The sequence below is a fragment of the Sorex fumeus genome, unplaced genomic scaffold, assembly GCF_029834395.1.
Source record: "Sorex fumeus unplaced genomic scaffold, SorFum_2.1 ptg000131l, whole genome shotgun sequence".
Classification (NCBI taxonomy): Eukaryota; Metazoa; Chordata; class Mammalia; order Eulipotyphla; family Soricidae; genus Sorex; species Sorex fumeus.
In genome coordinates, this window is record NW_026606188.1 from 31,778,697 (window position 1) to 31,800,535 (window position 21,839).

General features: G+C 38.1%; 1 protein-coding gene across 3 annotated transcripts in view; it reads left to right on the forward strand.

The window, feature by feature from the left end:
* CDC14A (cell division cycle 14A) overlaps nucleotides 1–21,505 on the forward strand; it is a 191,506-nt gene extending 170,001 nt beyond the window's left edge. The window contains exons 14-16 of one of the 3 annotated variants that reach the window (XM_056106535.1): nucleotides 1,437–1,559; nucleotides 2,225–2,558; nucleotides 19,552–21,505. In XM_056106535.1, coding sequence (XP_055962510.1) covers nucleotides 1,437–1,559; nucleotides 2,225–2,558; nucleotides 19,552–19,581 — 487 coding nt within the window. In that variant the 3' untranslated portion in view covers nucleotides 19,582–21,505. The remainder of the gene's footprint in view (nucleotides 1–1,436; nucleotides 1,560–2,224; nucleotides 2,559–19,551) is intronic. The other 2 variants (XM_056106536.1, XM_056106537.1) reach the window with 2 other exon arrangements.
* Nucleotides 21,506–21,839: the final 334 nt, after the last annotated feature.

Genomic DNA, 21,839 nt, shown 5'->3' on the forward strand with positions numbered 1-21,839 from the left:
GGCCCAGAAGCTTGAGCTGCTTCTTTGTGCCACTTTTCTCATTCTTATTTTAGAGGCAGAAAGGTCCTTATGCTGCTGTTTGCAGGAAGGATAATGAGGGGGAAAGCGTACAGATAAAGATAAATTATATTTACAATTTATCATTTATAAAGATAATTTTTCTTTTTTCTGTTTCTTGCTTTTTGGGCCACACTTGGAGATGCTCAGGTCTTATTTCTGACTCTGTACTCAGTGATCACTCTTGGGGACTCAGGGGGACCATATTGGGTGTCAGGGATCAAACACAGGTTGACTCCATGCAAGGAAAGCTATACTATTGCCCTGGCCCCTAAATGAGCTTTTTCATAGCAAATAGGAAAAGAGAATCCAGATATATTAAGTGATTTGTCCCAAATAAAATAGATTTTATAATAAAATTGTGACTGGGCTAGAGTTCAGTCCAATTTTTCTTTTCCATCCACTGTTTACTCACTATTCTGTCTGACTAGTCTCTGAGAATTGCAATGAGACTTTAGTTCATAGTTCTTTGTCCTGAGTGGAATCTATAGCAAGGGAAATTGACACACATCAGGTGGTGCCACAGTGAGCAAGAGCTGTTATTTACCATGAGAATATATGATGAAATAGGGTGCTTCCCTTGTCTGGAAATGCATTGAAGATTTGCACTGCGTGACAGGAAATGGTGCATCAGAAAGACCAGTGGTAGGAGGGATTCAAATGGAGGCAGAACGGAAAAGGTGAAAGGGAGTAGGGGAGCAGAAATGGCAGGAGTACAACTGGCGAAGGTGTGAACATAATTCACCCAGAGAACTCAGGTGTGGAATGTTCCAAAATAGAATCATCCACTGGGACAGTAGGGATTTCCAGTGCTTCTCAATGAGGCAACTGGCAGCAGATTTTGCCTGGAATTTAGACTTTTTTGCACACTGTGGAAACAATAGTCTAGCTAAAGGATATGATATTTTAGACTTCACTGGAAATTCTTCAGCTATTAAGTTGAAAGGAGTAAGATTAAGAGTCTGCCAGGAGTCAAGGGTTCCTCGCCTAGGGCATTTGCAGCATAGAAAGGAGAGAAGAGAGAGCAAATATTAGGAAATGGAAACCTAAGGACAGAGGAAGATTGCAGGTCAGTGGCAAGGAAGAGATCAAGGAAGGTGGGATTGTGTGACTAAGAGCAGAGGTTTGGATCTTGGACTTGAATCTCAGTTCTGCCACTTGTTCATGGAAGGCTTTGGACGAGGAGCTGAGGTAACATGCAGAAGTGTCTTAGAAGCCAGTGTTGCGCCCGTCTTGGCTGCTGCTGTTGTCCTCCTCATTAGAATTTACCATGATCTTTTCAGCGTTGATGAGATTATCTTGCTCTGATCAGTTACTGAATGTGAAGAGAGCATAGCTTCCTGTGACACTTTGCCCATTTTTTTTTTCTTTCCACAAAGACTGTGTTCTTCCTCACAAGGATCAGCATCTACTTTGAAGACCTCAAAAATGGTTTTGTCCCCTTCAGTGACAGCCAAGAGGATAAACAGAGGCTCTTTGTCCTCAGGCACCAACGTAAGAAGGTAATTTTTCTTTCCTTCTTCTGAGGCGCTGAGGTGAGGTAGAGGACATCTGTGGCAAAGAGTTTGACACGTGTCAGAGGTAGGACCAGGAAGAAGGGAGAAAATCAAGAGGTTCTCTGACTCTCCATCCTCTTTCCCAGTGGCGCCTTGCGGAGGGTTCAAGACCACAGAGGGAAAGCCCCGTATGATCCCTTTCTGGCAGGGAAATTCAGTCAGAGAACAGGAGTCAGTCACAGATACTGACGACACCTTGCATTGTTGTTTCTACCCTGGTGTTTATGTGCAAACACTAAAATGAGTCTAGTCATGTGGCTGAACGTGAGTCAGTAAATCTTGTACTTAAGTTTGCTTTTCGTCTAGTCCTTTTAACTTAATTCCTGTTTCAGGATGAACAGAACCCTCTGATGTTTTAGTTCCAGACCCCTGGTCAGAATGTTTTAGCCAGCCTCTTTGGGTCTTTTGACGGAAGAAATAGGCATGCATAAAGGTCACATGTTCCAATGTCACAAGGGTTAAGGAGCCATTCTGTCACCATGTGTATCGATCCAGATCTATTCCCATCTCATTCTCCTAATGTTGTAAATATGTATTTTGGAAATGTGACCCCCATGTAAATGCACGTTGTTGTCTGTGTTTTCTTCCCCGCCCCTGTGTCTCCCATTCAGCTTTTCCATAAACTCCCGGCTAGCCAGTTCTCTGGGGAACTTGAATGCGGCAACTGATGATCCAGAGAACAAAAAATCCTCATCTACCAAGGCGGGTTTCATAGCCAGTCCCTTCACCAGCCTCTTGAATGGCAGCTCCCAGTTGCCTGCCAGAAATTACCCTGAGCTCAATAATAACCAGTACTGCCGAAGCAATAGCAGCAGCGGGAGCCCCCTGAGCAGCCAGCTGAGCCCACTCAGCACCACGACAGAGGAGCACAGCAGCACCGTCCTCCGACCCACCTACACTGGCCTTTCTTCTTCTTCAGCAAGATTCCTGAGCCGCTCTATCCCTGTAAGTTCGCCGACAACACCTTCTGGTCTTCAGAACCCTGAACAAAACTTTTGTGCCTTACCCTCCCAGCCAAGGCTGCCACCAAAGAAATTTAATAGCACCAAGGAAACTTCTGAGTGATGCCTTCCCTCTCTGCCCTGACACCGCCACGCTACGATCTGTTGGCTCCTCTTCAAGTAAATGCCAAGTTTCAATCGTGGTTTCTTCCTTCTTTTCCTTCTCCTTCCCTCCCTCCTTTTCTGAAAGTGGTTTCTTTGGGAAGGGAATGGACTTTCATTCCCTTTATCATGAAAGTTGTTGACTTAAGTTTCTGCATATACTTACTTAGTTTTGGGACCACGCCTGCCAGTGCTCGCCCAGGGACTACTCTTGGCTCTGCACACAGGAATTACTCCTGGCAATGTTCAGGGGACCATATGGGATGCCAAGGATTGAACCTGGGTTGGCAGTGTGCAATGAAAACACTCTACCCGCTGTACTGTCATTCCAATCCCATTTGCTTTGTTGGTTTTGTTTTTGGGGCCACACCAGACAGTACTCAGGCTTACTCCTGTCTCTCCACTTAAGAATTATTCCTGGGAAGTATTCTAGTGACCATAGATGCAGGGGATCAAACCTGAGACAGCTTTGTGCAAGGCCAGCACCCTACCTGCTGTGCCATCTCTCCAGCCTCGACTTAAGTTATTACTTTTGAGTTATTTTTTCAAATCACTCTTAACTGATGCGAAGCAGGAACAGATTCAGATGATGGTTTGTGGTCACATTAGAAATCCTGACCTTTTCCATATCACATATAAATGAATGAAGTTGGAGTATTTAGATGTGGAAGTACTGAGTAAACTAAGACCTTAGAACTAAGCATAAGACACTTAAGTATGTAGCTACCAGGAAGCAGTGACATACGTAAGTGGAAGTGGAGCCAGAATGAGTTTAGTGACAAACAGAAGACATTCATGGGTGACTGGGATCTAGGAATAGGGACGGCGGAGGGATCAGTGTACAGGGATCACTCCTGGAGGTGCTGGGGTCCACAGGTAGTCCTAGAGACCTCATTGGCTACATCCAAGGCAAGCACCTAAATCTCTATTTCATCTCTTCACTCCAGACACATTTTTAGATACAGGATGAGCTGGAACCTCTCCCCACTCTTTAATGATCAATAATCCTCACTGGTTTCCCTTCAGATCTGTCAAGGGGAATGAGTCTTGTAGGGAAGTGAATTTTGATTTGAGAAAAACTAGGGACCTGATTTCACAGATCAAGGAGGTGTGGATTAGGTGAAATACGGCCTGTGTTCAGGACACAATTAAGCTTTGACATCCATTTGCTTCAAGAATTAGCCACTGTGATGAGAGACTGATTGCTGCAAGGGATATTGGGCTGAAGGAGAAGTGCTTTTGCATGATTCCTCTTGTGACCCTTAGAAAAGTCACAACCACTTGGCAAAGAATGAGATACATTCTCCTCCAATGTCAGTTTAGAAATCACTTTTTTAACCTGAGGAAGCAGTATACCTCTGTGTGTGTGTGTACATGTGTGTGTGTATACGTGTGTGTGTGCATGTGTGTGTGTGCATGCATATATGTGTGTGTCTCTGTGTGTATGTCTGTCTGTCTTGGTCAGTTGGACATTTTACCACTCTCATTCCTTCTTCAAAGTTTGCACCTCTCTATCTTGCATAGTCCTCTGATTTTATTCCCAGTAATCTTCTTCAACAGTATTCCTTTAGATTCAGATTTTCTGGCCTTAGAAAACTGTCAGGCACTCCACCTCATAGTTTGGCTCTGAGACCAGTCTCTTAGAGGTATAAGTATTCGAGCTTAAATCCTAGTCACTGGGACTGAGAGAAGAAGGAAAGTGAGTGCGTATTCATATTTTCATAAGCAGGTTACAAGGCTTACACTTCACAGTAGGATTGGGTTCAATCAGTCTATTTATATTTGATTGTATGTCAACCAACTTTTTTTTTCTTTTGTAGAAATTACATATCTTTCAATTTTCAGAAAAGGTATTTTAGTGTGGATATATAGATAATGATACAACTATCTTGAAAATTTCATGGCTGAACATATTATGCCATCCACATTTATAGCTGAAAAGTATGAAAGGCATAGTTAGCGTGACAAGAACAAAATTCTCCTTTTTTTCCAGATTCTAGTGTTTCTCTTTGCTTAAGGAAATAAGGAAGGTGTTCTTTAGAGCGTTATTGGCTGATCCCTTCACCATGTTTTTATAATGGAACATTGGTTTCGTTCCATATTTTGTTACTTGCCTTCATCTCTCCTCCTCCTCATCCCTTTCTTCTGGTCTGAACAGCATAATTTTCCAATAATCAAATGAAAGCTAATTGTCTCTGTGGGCAGCTGCTTCTGTTCTCTTTGTCTCCTTCTTAAACTTGTCATCATCTTATAAAGAAAAGCTTTTATAAATAGAATTGCCAGAACACCAGCACTTTCTCCACTCACCTCTCAGAAATAAGAAGCCTATCTGCTGAGCCACTTTTTCTCCTTCATTTTGCTTAGAAAATCTCTGTGAGAGGCTCATAGTCCTACCCTTGCAGGTTTGCTGGTTAAAAAAAGTCTAAATTAAGATGGAAATTCCCATTGGAGATGAAATTAAGTAGGAGGTGGTGAGTTTTTTCCTCTTTATCTGTCGGATGAAGCTTTTCTATTGTTGAGGGGCCCTTGCTTCAATAAGATGGTGCCTCTTTCCAGTGGCTCTGAAGAAGTGAAACATAGAACCCTTGAAGAACTAGGAAGAAACCAGTCAGCAAAAAATTATTTTCAGTTCTCAGGTAGGAGATGAGTCAATAGAGCAACATCCCCTCGACACCTTTAAGAAAGATCCAGCAATTCTTAGGGGCTGGGGGTGAGGGGTGTTTAGAGGGAGTCTAATATTTTAAAAGCTGCAATTAGCGTCGCTTTTGAAAGCTGCAATTGTCTCTCACTTTATGCAGTAGCTCAGCCCCCAGAAAAATGTAAAAAATGATTTCCTTGTTCTGTCATTAAATGCTTTAATGCAGAAAACAAGAACAAATGTTATGGGATCCTTATAGTTGTGACAAGCTACTGAGAAACAGATGTTATTCTTAAGAATTTGACCTCTTCCATTAGTCTTGAGGTATCCACTGCCCAGTACAATGCCTGAAGTTTCACTTTTGTTGACCCACTTAACTGTGTTAAAAAAAAATCAGTTTCCCTCCCTGACGTTCAGCAGAATTTTTAAATGCTTAAGAAATGAGGGACGTGTGATTATGGTGTGGGTGGAGTGGAAGTATTTTATTAAATTGAAATTACTTGCGTTATCTGTCTTGAATTTTGCTCTGTTTTATTTTAAGAGACTTACCTCTTTGTCCTTACCTGACCCACTAGTCTGGGGTAGGTCAGGGTGCTTCTTAAGGCTCCTTTGTCCCTTCTCTTGGTCTTTACTGAAATGCTTTTTTTTCACTCTGTTTTATAGTCACCTGCTCACTTAGTGTATCCTCTAGTTGATTGTAAGCTCTGCGAGGGCAGGAATGGTACCTGTTTTCATAATTGTATCCTTTGTGCCTAGCATGTAGTAGGTGCTCATGAAGTATTTCTTGGATGCATATGAGGCTGGTGGATTGTTTAAATGAATCAATGTAGTAAAAATTATGCCCATTATCCAGCTAAAAGAAATGAAGATTTGAGAAGAACATTTTTGCCCCAGGTTGTATCACATAAGTAAAAGATATATACTTTGAATCAAAGTCAGTTTAGCTCCAAAAAGCATATACTTCTCACATTATATCCTATTTATATTGTGGGAAGGTATTTAACATAGAAGGATAGCTGGAGGATATCTCGTTTCCCCGAAAGGCTTAGGAAAAGCTGTGAAGAAGGGGTAGCATTTGAGTTGGGGTTTGGAGGGTGACTACAAGCCTTCTCGGAATCTAGTGATGAAAGGAAGGAGGAAAACGGCCATTAAGATAGCGGGAATCACTAAGATAGGAATGAATACGATACATCCTTAGGATCAGTTAAAGCAAGGGAGAAAGCATTTGCCTTGCACAAAACCAACCTGGAATATGGCCCCCCTGAGCACTGCCGTAGTGATCTCTGAGTACAGGCCTGCTGTACTATCTTTCTGGTCCCTTGGCCTCAACTCTTACCTCTGCCATTTCCCTGGGACTAGTACTTTGGCAAGTTATTTGACTTCTCTGGGCCTAATGAAATGGAAATAATGATAGAGGCATATTAAGGTTTTGTGGATCTTGATGCTTATACAATTTTGGTACTTAAAGGATAAAATTATTTATTTATGTACATTTCATATGAACATGACTGCTTTGTAAGGAGTTTTAATTGTGGGTCTTGGATGCTTGTGTGGTGAAGAGAATGGCAACAAGGTAGCGAGATTCACATAAATCATATGAAGTAGTTTACACAGTACTTATGGAAAGTGGTCATTCTTTGTTAGCTTTTTCTTTAATAGGCAGAAGGTATTCAGGCTGGAGCAAAGAGAGTTACCTGAGGGTAAGGATAGACCTTGAAGGTAAATCCAAATTTGGAAGTGCTATGTGATTTATGGGAGCATTGTAAATCTAAGTGCTTTGATTTAATCATATCAATTAGAGATTCTTCTGGGAGTTGCAGGTCTGATAGTGCTTGGTAGAAACTGAAAGCAGACAAGTTTGATCCTTAGCTACTGCACAGAGACCCTATCTGAGGTACTCCCAACCTCAGCGGGTGGCCTTGGGAAAAGGCTGTGCTAATTCAACAATTCCGTGTTTTAATACACATGATAGTACTGAGACTATTACATACTTCCTCATTACCAATAATGACTTTATTTTTATTTTGAATTTTAAAATAATCTGTATAATTGGAAACCCAACTATTCTCTCTATAGTCCTTAGTGAGGATTATTTGTGGTGTGTGTGTGTGTGTGTGTGTGTGTGTGTGTGTGTGTGTGTGAGTTATTGAAACTTATTTAGAAAGATGTGAGTGGAAAGAAAGGGAGAAGCACTACACAGTGGCCGTAAGCAACCAGGGAAAGAGTTAAGTCAGTGAGATCCATGTTCCAGGGAGAACACAGGCTTGACGAGCAAGCCTATTTTTGTTTTAATAACATTTGAGTCTGAGGATTTATAAGCTAATAGACTTTTATAAAAACTAGGATATAGTTAAATAATTTAATTTTATTTTGTTCTGTGTCTGGGGTCATATTATTCCTTGCTTTTGGGGAACAAACTTTTAGAACAATTTTTTATTCTACTGACCTATAAAATAAGATTCTTCTAAAAGCTTCTAATAGCTGCTTTGGGTACGGCCTATTATTTTGTGATTCTCAAAAATGTTATTTGAGCTAGAGAGATAGTATAGCGGGTAGGACACTTGCCTTGCACGCAGCTGACCCGTTTTGATCCTCAGCACTGCTTATGTGCTGCCAGGAGAAAGCACTGACCACCACTAGGCATGGCCATATCCCCCCAACCCCCAATAAATAGATATGCATAAAATCGTTAAGGCAGCTAGATTAAGCTTCGTTATTCACCTATGTATAGATCTTCAAATATTTCCAAAGATGTTCTCAGGGTTATGTTGCAGGTTATGTTAAATGAAGCCATTCATTCTGTCCCGGAATTCTCCCACTCTTGACTCTTCTGCTTTTCCACATAACTCCCTTTGATGATCTTCCCAACTTTGTCTTTTAATTCATACATAAAGTGGGGCTACCAAACTTTCTGCGAAGAGTCAGGCTGCGCGTATATTTTTCTTTGTTTACAATAAAAATTTGTTTACAAAAAGAAGGAGGATGTTAATTTGGCCTATGGGTGGTAGTTTGTCACCCTTTCTTCAAAGTATACTTTGGTAGTATACTTTGTAGTATCCAATAGTATCCGGTCCTACTGATCACACAATCTTTCTTTCCCCCCTTACTCAGAAATGACTCCTGATCCTTAAAGGCTGGGACTAATCCTAAGCTTTCTGCACTGAGCTTCAGGCCCCCTCTCTGCTGACGATACTTTGCACTTCAGATACGGTGTTTGCTCCTGAGCTCTTGTTTCTGTCTCAGCCCCCATGTGATCATCTTTACTTACTCCTGCCCTTTGGGAAGCCCTTTCTTGAGAGATTCCTGCCCTCTTCATTTTTCATCTTCAAAGACACATATTCTCTTCATCTGCTCTCTGAAGCATTTATTAAAAAGTTGAACTAGCCCAGTGTTTTTCTTTTTAATCTGTTTCTATACCTGTCATGAGCATCCGCTTTACCTGTTGTACATTTTTTTAATCCTCAAATTTAAAATTTTTCTGATGCTGACATTACACACATTTATTATTTTTAGTTTGGGGCCTCACCTGACTGTGCCCAGGACTTATTCTTGGCTCTGTGCTCAGGGATCACTGTTGGCAGGCTCAGGGGACCATACATGTTGCTGGGGATCAAACCCGGAAGGCTGCCTGCAAAGAAAGACCCTATCCACTCTACTATTACCCTGGCCCCGAAGTTTTTTTTAAAAAAATTTTCTGATAATGACAATTATCATATTTGTTTTATTGTTGTATAGAAGTGTTATTAATGCACATTTGAAACATCAAGCAATATTTGGAAGATATGTTCTATTTAAATATGAATTAACATCTATAATGAATTTAGTTCTTGATAGGCACAGGGAATTAAGAATACTTATTAGGTTTAAAGTTGAAAATAACTTAAAATGAAGTTCCAGGTACCTAAAACTTTAGTGGTCTCCTTATACCATTGCTGAATTGGTAAATGAGTTCCCTGTTCCAGAGGTTGTAGCCATTTTTGTCTCTAGCTCCCTACTGTTCTACCCAGTTACAATGACTGAAGGCAAATTCTCCATGTCCAATTGGACTCATGTCAGAACAACCTTGGTAGCCTCTATGAGTAGGTTAAGCTCTTAGCATCTGACTGTGTACACATACAGACAGCTTGTTTTATAAAATTATTGGTTCTTAAAATAGGACTTGTAATAATATAAAAACACTAGATCCAGCTTTGTAAAATAACCAGTTTGATAAAAAGCTGTGGGGCAGGTGGTGTGCGCCTTAAAGCCCACTTCCATTTCGGCGTGGAGTGATGTCAGCATGACAGCCGCAGAATGCCTATTATTTGAACCTCCTTTCCCAGTAATATGCTCCTACTTTTTGAGTTATATAAAAGCTTTTTTCCTGATTTAAGCTTAATGTCTTTTCCCTCTGCCAGTTCATGATTTTTAGTTTTTGAAGCAAAGAGCTTTGGGGCAGTGGGTGGGTTTCTCCCCTCGGTGCCCAGGGCTTATACCTGGTTCTGTGCTCAGAGGTCACTCCTCAAGGTACCCTATGTGGTGCTGGGAGTTGAATGAGTTCGGCTGTAAACAAGAGAAGCTCCTTAATTCCTATGTTACCTTTCCAGTCCTCAGAGTACTTACATTTAGGGAATATGAAGAAGGAATCCACAAAAAAACACAATCAAAAGTAATTATACATTCCAACTGGGGATGCAGGCAACCCATAAATGTAGTATTTCCTATATTTAAAAAATTCCTATTCTGTCCTGATTTTAAATATATTTAACTGCAAACTTAAGTGCTGTATTTAATTATATTTAAAGAATAACCATTATATTGTATATGAAAGATTAATATTAGCTTTAAAAGTCATTGTGTTTAAATTTATGCACTTTTTTCATCTCTTATGGTATTGCTTTAAAATTGATGCAATTTTTCAGTGAACAGATACTAATAATACCAGGATTTTGGGTCAGTCTCTGTATTGAACTACATCTTTGATAGTCATTCAATATTGATGTTCTTTTGTTCCTTTCCTAAGGGGATTTCGGAATGTCTCTTGATAATTAAGGAATCAAATTATTTTGAGGTCAGGCTAATTCAGATAATTGCCTTTAAATTTGTGTATAATTTATTCAGGTACAGGCAGTATTTGCAATAGACACAAGTGTAACAAATTTCCTGTGTCATTGACTTTCTAACTTGTTGTAGAGTCTCCCAACTGTTTTTGACTGCCCATTTGAAACGTAGTATCTTATCTAACAATGTAGTACTGTAGCACTGTCCTCCAGTTGTTCATCATTTGCTTGAGTGGGCACCAGTAATGTCTCCAATGTGAGACTTATTGTTACTGTTTTTGGCATATGGAATATGCCACAGGGAGCTTGCCAGGCCCTGTGGGCGGAATACTCTTGGTAGCTTGCTGGGCTCTCCAAAAGGGATGGAGGAATAAAACCTGGGTCAGCTGTATGCAAGACAAATGCCCTACCCACTGAGCTATTGTTCCAGTCCGATTTAAGAATATGACTAGAAATATATGAAATATATAGTAGGCACAGACTTGTTAAGTTATCAAACACATTGGAGCTATTTATTTCCTTGGTCAACTCAACATAATTTTAAACTTCTCACATTACATAAAAAATACGCTGGGTAAGACAAAAGATTGTTTTAAGTTTGCTTTGTGGTGGAGCAGGAGTAAAAATATGTGCTCTTTATATATGTTTAAAAGCATTTTCTTCATATATGTCCAATTAGAAAATTATCTGACATTTACATAATTGTCTATCTAGAATACACTATTGTTTTAGAGGAAGATAAGACAAATATGTATAAGCCTTTTTCTTCCTATTGATTGAAAGCTTCATAAGGGCATTTTCTAGCTTAGTTGATTTTCTGCTCTCATTTTTCTGGTCTCTTTGCTGCCATAATCTACTAAATCTAGTTTCCTAATGTAAGCCTTTCCATGAAAGCCTTATTGGTTGAAAAAATAAAACCAGTGACTCTATTTTTTCTCTTTTTCCTTGAAGTTCCTCAATTTCACCTTAATATAACAAGACAGGCTTTGCAAGTGGGAGCCTGACCCCCAACCCTAGTTTCAGGCAGGGGTTTTTGGCTTGTGTACCCCCAGGAATGAATTACTAGCCTCCTCTGCAGGCTTCCTAGCTCTATAGTCAGGGATCTGTAACTATGTCTTTATTTCTGGGCCACAAATATATCACTTTTGTATTTGCATCCTGCTGCGTCATTTCCTCGTTCTGTTTTAAAGATATTTGACCCAGAGCAGGTCATGTAGAACAGAATTTTCTGTTGCATGTTGACAAGAAGTTGACTCAGTTTCTGCAGCTTACCATTCAGGCACTTAGGTCTTCTCCAACCCATGTCCCAAACTAATTTCCCTTAACTCTCGAGTGTGTACCTTCTGTATCTGCCATGTGGAACTTCTCACATTCTGAAATGTGCTGTCTGCCCTCATAGCACTCAGACTATGCTGCCAACCAGGCCTACCTTCTTACTTCCTTTTTCCTCTTAGACTTTCCATGAAGAGTTGGCCTCTATCCTCCTTCCTCTTGGATGAAGTCTTTTCTACCTTGCCTCAACGTTAGCAATCCGGACTTTTTTGGAAGTCATTCTGTCTTCTCTGTTTTGGTCATTTGGCCTTAACATTGAGTAGTAAATCTACGGTGAGAAACCAGAGGTTAGAAATTAGTCTGTCTCTCTGTCTGTCTGTTGTCTCTTGACTTTGAGGCCGCATGAGGCTCCTAGTGCCTTGGTTGTGAGGGATTGCTCCTGGCAGGGCTCAGGGTTCCTACATGCAGAGCATTTAGTTAACCTTGTGAGCCATCCCCAGACCCCTAGAAAATAGTCTCTTGTTTTTGTTGTCTTCATATCCTCTTGCACTGCATACAACTGGCATACATTTTTGACTAATGACAAGATTAAGTTACTCATTTCTTAAAATTTGAAATTTTCCTTGTGTATATGTGTGTCTTTATGGTCTTCATGGTATCTTTGATTCCCAAAGGATTATTTTTAAATTATTTTTACTTCTTTTGCTTTTTGGGTCACACTCGGTGATGCACAGGTGTTACTCCTGGCTTTGCTCCTGGCAGTGCTCAGGGGACCATATGGGATGCTGGGAATCAAACCTGGGTCGGCAGCATGCAAGGCAAATACATACCCACTGTACTGTTGCTCCAGCCCCCAAAGGATTATTTTTATTGCACTCCCCTCTTCGCACAGACACACATCTATCTATCTGGGAGTGCAAACTAGCACAGATTACCCGTGCACAGTTCTTTCTTCACCTAATCATGTCCTGAACATTAGGCTTATTTTGCCAATTTGCTCTAGGCATTACCCTGTAGAGAATGCCTGCTCCTCTTTTTTGTTTCCTGGCCTAGTAATTCTTCTTTATTTGTACCCAGTCACCCAAACCAGAAATTTGAATCATCGTTCACTCCTTTCACGCCTTTCTATCTGCTGCATTCAGCCCCTAAAGCCTGTTCTCCTTTGGGGCTCTCTGTTTCCACCCTGCATTTTCACTATTGCTGTCTTGATTGTGGTCTTCAGTAGCTCTTTAAATGTTCTCTCCGCTCTTAATGTCTCTAATCCATCCTCTAACTTGCTTCCAGTGTTAGAGTTCTAAAACACAGCTGATTGAATTGTCCCCTGTTGAGAATCATTACCCTGTTGAGAATCATTTAGTCTCCCCTTTGTTTCCAAAGGCCAGTCTGGGTCATTGTCATTGAGGCGCTTCCTGCTAGACCACGTGACTCACTGCCTTTGTGCCCTCTCTTAGGTCTCTAGTGGGCCTTCTGTGGTTCTCGACTGACATTCTATAAGAGGGCCATGCCCAGACCTTATGCCAAACCCTTGCACATGATCACTCAGCTTTTTCTCTTGTTTCTGGTTTTTTTTATTTTTGGTGAGCCATTCAATGGTTACCTTGTATTTTGATGAGGCATTGATTGTGACCCATCCAAGTAGAAAACTTTTCTCTTCTCAACTCTCATAGGACTTCGTTCAGATTCCCGGTTGCTCTCTTATTATAGTTTGCCATACATCACTCCGGCTTTTTAAGCTTCTCAGATGCATCTTTGTTCTCTCCAGATCACAAAGCATAGAAATTGCCTAATATTTATTGAACAAAAGTTGAATAATATATCTAGAATGATAAGCAAAAGACATGAAGTGCTTAGGGAAGCCTGTTATTATCATTAGCATATGAAGCACTAAAGAAAAGCAAAACAAGTTTTCAACTTAAGCTTTAATATACATCAATCTGAGCATTTTCCCCCTACAAGTGTAGCTTTACTAAAATAAGAGAAAATAAATTTTATTCGAGCTTGCATCAATATAATTTTGGTGTTCAGATGAAGTAAAAACACTCCCGTAATGGTTGGCTGAGTCAAATTGGGTGTCAACAATCTGTCATCTAACAATCGAGCTCTTTGTGATTGTTGAAAAGCACAGATGAAATTCCCTCAGAAAAAAAGAATCTATTATAAGTCATGTAGGAAGGTGAAAAGAAAACTTTATATAGCATTTGAACTAACCTAAGTGGGCCTGTTAAATCCCGGGGTCCCTAAAATGCTGTGAGAATGCTACAGAAAATTGCATGTAACTCTTACAAATATTTCTTTTTTAAAAAAATCATAAACGTTAGCCTTTCTTGTGTTAATACAGAGCTCATAAAACCTTATTTAAGTATGTTTCTACTCGTGCTATTAGAAAAGTATTTTCAATTAGCAAATGTAAATGCTGTCAATATTTTGAAACTACATATGTGGATATATGTATCAGTGTGTATGGTTACTTAAAAAGCAAGACCAAAACTCGCAATTCTATTATATAGACATAAAAGTCCTCCAAGTAGAGAAGTAGGTTATGTAAGATAAACTTAGTTCTCCTGAGTGTTCATTTCATTCCCATTTGTTCATGAAAAAAATAAAGAACTGCAGTTACCTATAAAACAACATCAATGAGATTGCCAAATATGTGGTTTTTATTTTCTTTTTGTTTCTAGCCATTTAAAAAATACCCTTTCTTAAAAAGGTTCTTTTTGCCTCTGTAGTTACAACTTCAACCTATGGTGGCTAGTGGACTATTTTTCTTAGTTTGTGACTTGGGGAAGTAGAGAAATGCAGCGAAGAAAAGTCAGTGTGATGATTTAAAGCCAGGAATTTGACGTGGTATGAAACTCCCCTTTCATACCCAACAGCCCTTTCATCCAAGTTTTTTTTTTTTTTAACGTTATGATGTTTTCATTCTCATGCCAGCAAAGACCTTAATATTGCATTTTTTGCTGATTTAGGAAGCCAATTTATAGTTAATTTATTATACTCTATAATTATTAGACAAGTAGCTATCTCGATGGGGTAACTGGGCTGTTTAAAAAAGAAACACCTCCAGAATAGCTAAAATTTTAAAGTCACTAACGGCTGCCAAAACGGGTTATAGCAGATTTCCAGAACAGAACAGATTATCTTGATCTCATTACCTTTGTTTTATGTCAAACTTAACTGCTTTCAGGGTGTAAGATTTATTGATTAGAAGCTTGTATTTTGACATAAAATTTGGGGTCTTCAAAAATAAGGTAATTTTTCCTTCATTTTCCAGGTTGAACATTGCTGTTTCTAGTTTTATGGTATTCATACCATAAAAATGCATGTATCATTGATAATCAATGATTTGGTTTTAACTCAATATAATTCATTTGAACTTACTGCCCACATAAACTAAATTTTCTATTTGAGAAATTAAAATATCAGTTAGTAAGTGGTCTCTTAGGAAATAATATTTCTACCTACTTCCTTTATAAAAACAACAGTTATGACTTTTGGAGCTTTGGGAGGTTATGTTATTTTTTTTTTATTTACCTTTTAAATGTATTTGCTATTCTAATTTTAATGATAATAAAGAGGCACAGATCAAGCACAACTAAAACTAATCAATTAGAATACTTAGATATGGATGTTCTTACAAAGAAAATTTCTTTGGAGAATATTCCTGAATATTCTTTTGTGTTTAGTTTTATTAAAAATCATTTTTAGGGGTTGGAGCGATAGCGCAGCGTGGAGGGCTTTTGCCTTGCATGAGGCCAACCCAGGTTTGATTCCCAGCATCCCATATGGTCCCCTGAGCACCGCCAGGAGTAATTCCTGAATGCAGAGTCAGAAGTAACCCTTGTGTAACACCAAGTGTGACCCAAAAAGAAAAAGAAAAAAATTTTTTTTAACTGTGTTTACCTGTTTTATAAAAATATTACATTTTTACTTGTAATTTAATTTTTTTTTTTTGCTTATCCTTGGGATTGTATTCTGCTTCAATTTTTATTTGTCTATGTTAAGGTGATAAGGGATGTTTAATTGAGTATATAGTGATCACAGGACATATGCTAAAAGTGCCTTTAGTTTGGTGCCTAAAAATTTAGGCTTTACTGCCAGAATTCTAGAGTTCAGTTTCCAGCCCTTCACTTCCTTGAGCTCCAGTTTCCTCATGTGTATAATAAGTCCTTGGGAATATTTAATGAATTAATACATTTTATTTGGGACAATGCCTCGAAAGGACCAGAGAGGCAGCATAGGGCTTGAAGTGCTTGCCTTACATCCCACCGACTCTGATTCAGTCCCTGGCACTTGGTCCCCAGACAACCACCAGGAAAAATCTTTGAACACAGAGTAAGCACATAGCTGGATGTGAACCTCGAAACAAAACAAAAAAACCTGACAATGATGCCTGGTGCATATTAAATTACATAGTAATTTTTCATAGTAATTATTTTAAAAATATAATCTTTTAAAAAAAATAATAGTGGTACTTACCATTTATGGGTCTAAAAATTTCTTTACTATATCTCAAAATACTTATATTATGCAACAGAATGTTAATACTGTGTTTTCTGAGATATTACTTTTTAAGTGAATAATAGGTCTTAAGGACCTTGATTTTTTTTCTTTTATATATTTTTTTATTGGTGAATCACTGTGAGGTACAATTACAGACTTACAAACTTCTGTGCTTTCGTTTCAGTCATACAATGGTCAAGTATCCATCCCTCCACCAGTGCCCATTTTCCACCACCAATGGTCCCAGCATCCCTCCCACCATCTCTACCTTGTCCCCCCTCCCCCCACCCCGCCTCTGTGGCAGGGCATTCCCTTTTGCTCTCTCTCTCCTTTTGGGTATTGTGGTTTGCGATAGAGGTATTAAGTGGCCATCATGTTCGGACCTTGATATTTTTTAAGTCCACTTTCACTAAACTTTATATTGAAAATGCAAGGAAGTTACTATTACAAAATGCTGATATCAGAATGGTTTGCAAGCTCCTCTTTTACTGATCTTGTTTCCTTTGCCTTTATGCCATGTAAAGAAACCGTAGTTTATATATTTTTTGATAACTTTGTTGTGTCATATATTTATTTCCTCCCTTTCCAAATATAAGCAACTGGTGTTCAACACTTGTTTGTTGACTGAATTAACTAGCATGATTAGTCACTGTCACTGTCACTGTTCTCTCATTGTTCATCGATTTGCTCGAGTGGGCCCAGTAATGTCTCCATTGTGACAGTTGTTACTGTGTTTGGCATATTGAATACATCACCGGTGGCTTGCCAGGCTTTGCTCTGCAGGCGAGATACTCTAGGTAGTTTGCCGGGCTCACAGAGAGGGGTGGAGAAATCGAACTTGGGTTGGCCATGTTGGCCACTTGCAAGGCAAACGCCTTACCCGCTGTGTTACCGCTCCAGCGCAGCATGATTAGTATGAAAATTTATTCTTTAGTCAAATCATGTCTTCATTTGTTTATAGAAACTGCAAAGCCAGGTGGGCAGCATAAGGTGAACAATTTCAATGGTTGGCAGAGGAAGCAGAAATAATTATAGCTAATACTCTTCTGTTGCATATTACAAGGAATAGGTTCTCCCAAAAGACTAATAAAAGAAATGCTTCCTGTAAATAAGAGAAATTCTTCAAGTTATTCTAGATTATTTTTGATATTCAGTTTAGTATCATGACTCCATAATCAAAGTGTCATGCATTTATTCCTTTGCAAACTGAACACAATATGACTTAAAGGAAGTTAGTCACAGCACAGGCCATTTGTCAGGTATCTATTTGTTTCCAATATCTCTGGGTAATGAAAATTGATGAAACTTTATAGGGGGTTGCAAAAACAATTTTATTCTATATTTACAAGCAGACTGAGGACTTTTATAATTTCTAAGTGGTGACACCAGTAACTTCTCATTGTAACAAAAGCAAAAATTAAAAATTCCCTAGAAAGGATTGAGCCATGTGAATAAGCATGCATACATGACATTCTTGCTGCTTCCCTTTTCCTTCTAACTTGGAAACAAGAAAAAAACAGCTAGAAAAATTTTATAAACTTTTAAAATGTTGTCCACTTGTAAACTCTAGTTGCTAGGATGGTACAAATTAAATGTGGATTGGCACTTCAAGGCATCAGATTAATTTCACTGAATTTTCTGAGGTTTTTGTTTTGTTTTGTTTTGTTTTTTGCTTTTTGGGTCACACTGAGTGAGGCTCAGGGGTCACTCATAACTCTGTACTCAGGAATTACTTCTGGCAGTGCTCAAGGGACCATATGGATGCTGGGAATCGAACCCAGGTCAGCTGCGTGCAAGGCAAACGCCCTACCCACTGTGCTATTGCTCCAGCCCCCTGAACTTTCTGAGTTTTATTTTTTTTAATTCTCTTTTTGAGTTCAGGTGTTTGTACATTATACTATCCTAATTCTTGATCATCTATTCTGCTTTAAGAGAAAGTCAGGTTGCTAATTCTCCTCCTTCTCCCATCAGCTCTTGACATAAACCTCTCCTTGGAATCTTCCAGCCTTCAGAACCCCATTCCCTCCCTTTACCATCCTTTTGCTTATTCATGTTACACTTTCCCTATATATGATTATTTGAGATGGACAACCCTTTGTATTTTCATTTATGTCTAACAGTGTTATTTGCCCTTTGGTGTTGAAGACCCAAATTTTGGGCTCATGATATTGAAGCTTAAAGTGACTATTGAGAGGGTGTAAGAATTCACTGAAATTTTAAAGCCAAAGTGATAGCTCTACCATTGGTATTCCATAGGACTAGGCTTAGAATTAATCATACTTATTAGTAAAATACTACAGATCAATCTTAGAAATTATTGTTGGGAAAGGAGAAAGGGCATTTTTAAAAATATTTTTTTAATTTATTATTTATTTATTTTTATTAGTGAAACATCTTGAGGTACAGTTGTAGACTTACAGATTTTTGTGCTTGGGTTTCAATTATACAATGATCAAGTACCCATCCCTCCACCAGTGAGAAGGGGCATTTTGATAAGCTTGGGAGAATGACTTTACGCAAAAAATTTGTTAATGTTTAGATTGGTTATTTTGTTCCTTCTTTTTGTTATTTGCTGCTCACCTTCCCCTCCTGCCCCCCCCCCCCGAAAAGTAATAACCATTTGGCACCTTTTCTCACTGTTGTCTTTTCCTGATTTCTATTACCTATGCATTCTGATCCCATATCCCAACCATGATCCTTTATGTGTTACTGCCCACTATTGCTCTGTCATTTTTTCCTTTTGTTGAAAATTACTAGTTTATTATGACTACAAGTTTCTTCACATAAATGCTGTTGACATTCGGATCAGATTTCAAAGCTGTGTTTTGTATCTTAAAAAGATTTTTTTTTAAAAAAAAGGATTTATAAAGTATTAAGTCTAAAATTCTTGAAGAACGTAATTGGTTGTTAATTCTGTTGCAACAAAAGCATTGGCATTTTATATATATTTAATTAAATATAAATTAAATATAAAATATATCTTCTCAAAATGTTTTAGCTTCAAATGTCATTTTCATTTAGCATGTTGACATTGGCCTGTACTACCAGTGGCTCACACTTAGATCTCGCTTAGTTAACACAAATTGTGGGAGCAGTGTCAATGTGTTAAACTTAAAAAATTAGTACACAAAAGATTAGAAACAAGTTTCCTGCTATTTCCCATATTTCCAATGAATATTTTAATAGACATTAGTAAGTCAGGTTGCATAATTGAATAAATGTTTTGTTTTCTGCATTATTTATTCCCTATTACTCTCTTGGTTGCATAATTTATCGTTTATACAATAGACCCAAAGTGACTTGTGTTGAAGAAAGAAGGTGCATGATGTGCTAAAAGTTTTTATGTGATGGAATTTAACCTCAGTTTATGTTTCTCCCCTGCACAGTCCCTTCAGTCTGAATATGTTCATTACTAAGGCCTTGCCACTCCGGCGAAAGCTGTTCCACTCATGCACACAATTTCTTCATCGGGATGAGCAGTGCAGATGGGAGGCAACTGCTTGCTGGAAGAATCTCTCTCCTTCTTAAGCTTAAATTAGAGGGAGCGCTAAGATAAGACCTTCAGGAGACTTGAAACCAGAGAACTTTGGCTAAAAACTACTAGAAATGCACTGAAACTATGTTTTGTGGAGATGTCAACACTTTTAAAGAGAGTTCTCACATTGAATTTGGTATTTTGAATGATTGTTTTAAATGTATTTCAGGAATACATTTGTTACTACATTTACATGTACAGTATTACATTATGTATGTATTGTCAACTTTAAATGACTATTTTGGTAAATTTATAAATACATAAAATGATGTAAAAGCTGGACTATATTTTCGCTTAGATTTTCCTGCTGTTTGCTACCAAAATTTGTATTTTGAACTTTAGTATGGTTTTATCTACAATGAATGACTAGATGACTCCTCTTTATTAAGAAAAAGGGCAAAAGATTTTAGAAAGTGATTTCTATGTTCTTGCTATTAATATTACAGGCCAGTTTATTCTTTGGGAAAATCAGTCTGGTTCAGCACATTTGTGCAAGTTTATTCTTGAGCAGGAGCGTAATAATTTGACATGGTTGATTTAGACCATTTCCTTTCCTTTGTTTTTGTTGCTGAGCCATTTATGTTTGTAGCCAAAGGGGCTTTCACTAAATTTAACATCCAGTGGAAGATCAGAACTCACTAAATATTGCCCTGAGCAGCATGGTTCATCTTGAAATGACTCAACATTCCAAATACGTTCACCCCCCTCTCCTTTTCAGAGTTCTTACACAATTGGAATATCTGATTCTGCTCCGAGGTTGTTGCCTGTAATCACATTATGTCTGGCACAAATTTTCAATCAGTGAAGAGAAAAAGATAAAAAAAAAAAAGTTGCTGCTCACTAGTTCTCTCTACTAAAGGAGATATGATTAAAGCAGATTATAAGCCCTAGACATACAAACTAGCACATCAGAAACTAACAGAAGTGAAGGGACTTCTCCCACAGGTACTCAGCCCTTTCACTGAGTGTACGTTCAGGTTTAGGCCTCTAGAAGCCTGGAGGCTCTTCTTGGAGAGTCTCAGCTTCTGATTTTACTCCTTAAATCTAGCCAGTGACAGTTTAAAACATTCAACCATGAGTTTTTTTTGTAAAGTATTTATGAGAAGGGCACACCCTGAGATTTTTATAAATGCCTCAGCAAAATATCTTGTTCACAATTTACATTTTTAAATGGCATTTGAATGAATGTTTGACTCAGGTCGTTTACCTTAACCTTTAATAACTACAGTACCAAATAATTGCACTAAACACATGAAAAATAAATTGTATGTTTTAAGCAGCAAAAAATTAAAGCACAGGGAATTAAGATGTAGGCATTTTCTAAAACTGAAATTGCAAAATATTTTATTACAAGATATTGTAAAAGAGATTGGTTAATTGTACAGGAAGAAGAAAGTATTTTTTTAAATTATCAGTAAAAGGTAATTCAGATGACATTTTAGAAGTGGGGGAAAGGGAATCATATTGACAGTTTGAGTTCTATGAACACTAGCTTGTGTGCAGCTATTAAAATGATTGTAAAATTGACTACTGTAAATTTTCTATTATTGTGTGTACATAAGTCATATGTATTTGCATGTGTATGTCTTAATATTATTTATACACATGTGGATACATAGACAAACCAAGAAATATATGTATATAATATAGAAAATATATAGCAAAATAATTCTACTTGCAATAATATTGTTTGACATGTATTTTGTTATGAATAGTTTACCTTCCAAAAGATATTTTGTTCTATTTTAAGGTGTAGAAGAATACACTGCTAATAAATAATAAAAGTTTTATTCAATTTACATATTGATTGGTTTTTATCATTTGGATTTTTGAGTTACCAATGAACTGAAATCTCTTTGAAGTTCGATTTGATTCAATGTGTGATTTGCCTTTTGAACTTCTCCAGACCACCTGAAAAAAAAAGTTTCTGAATTTTATTTTTATTTTTATTTATTCTCCAGGTTGTTGCCAGTGAGCTCTAAAAAAACTTTAGTGAATTTCACAAGTCAGATAATATCACATTCTTGTTGACTTTCTCCGGATTAAAATTTTCCTTTCTGTTGATAAGACACTGATTGTGGTTTGTGTTTCGGTCATCTACGGCTAGTGTACAATACACTGATCATCAGTTCCACTTGA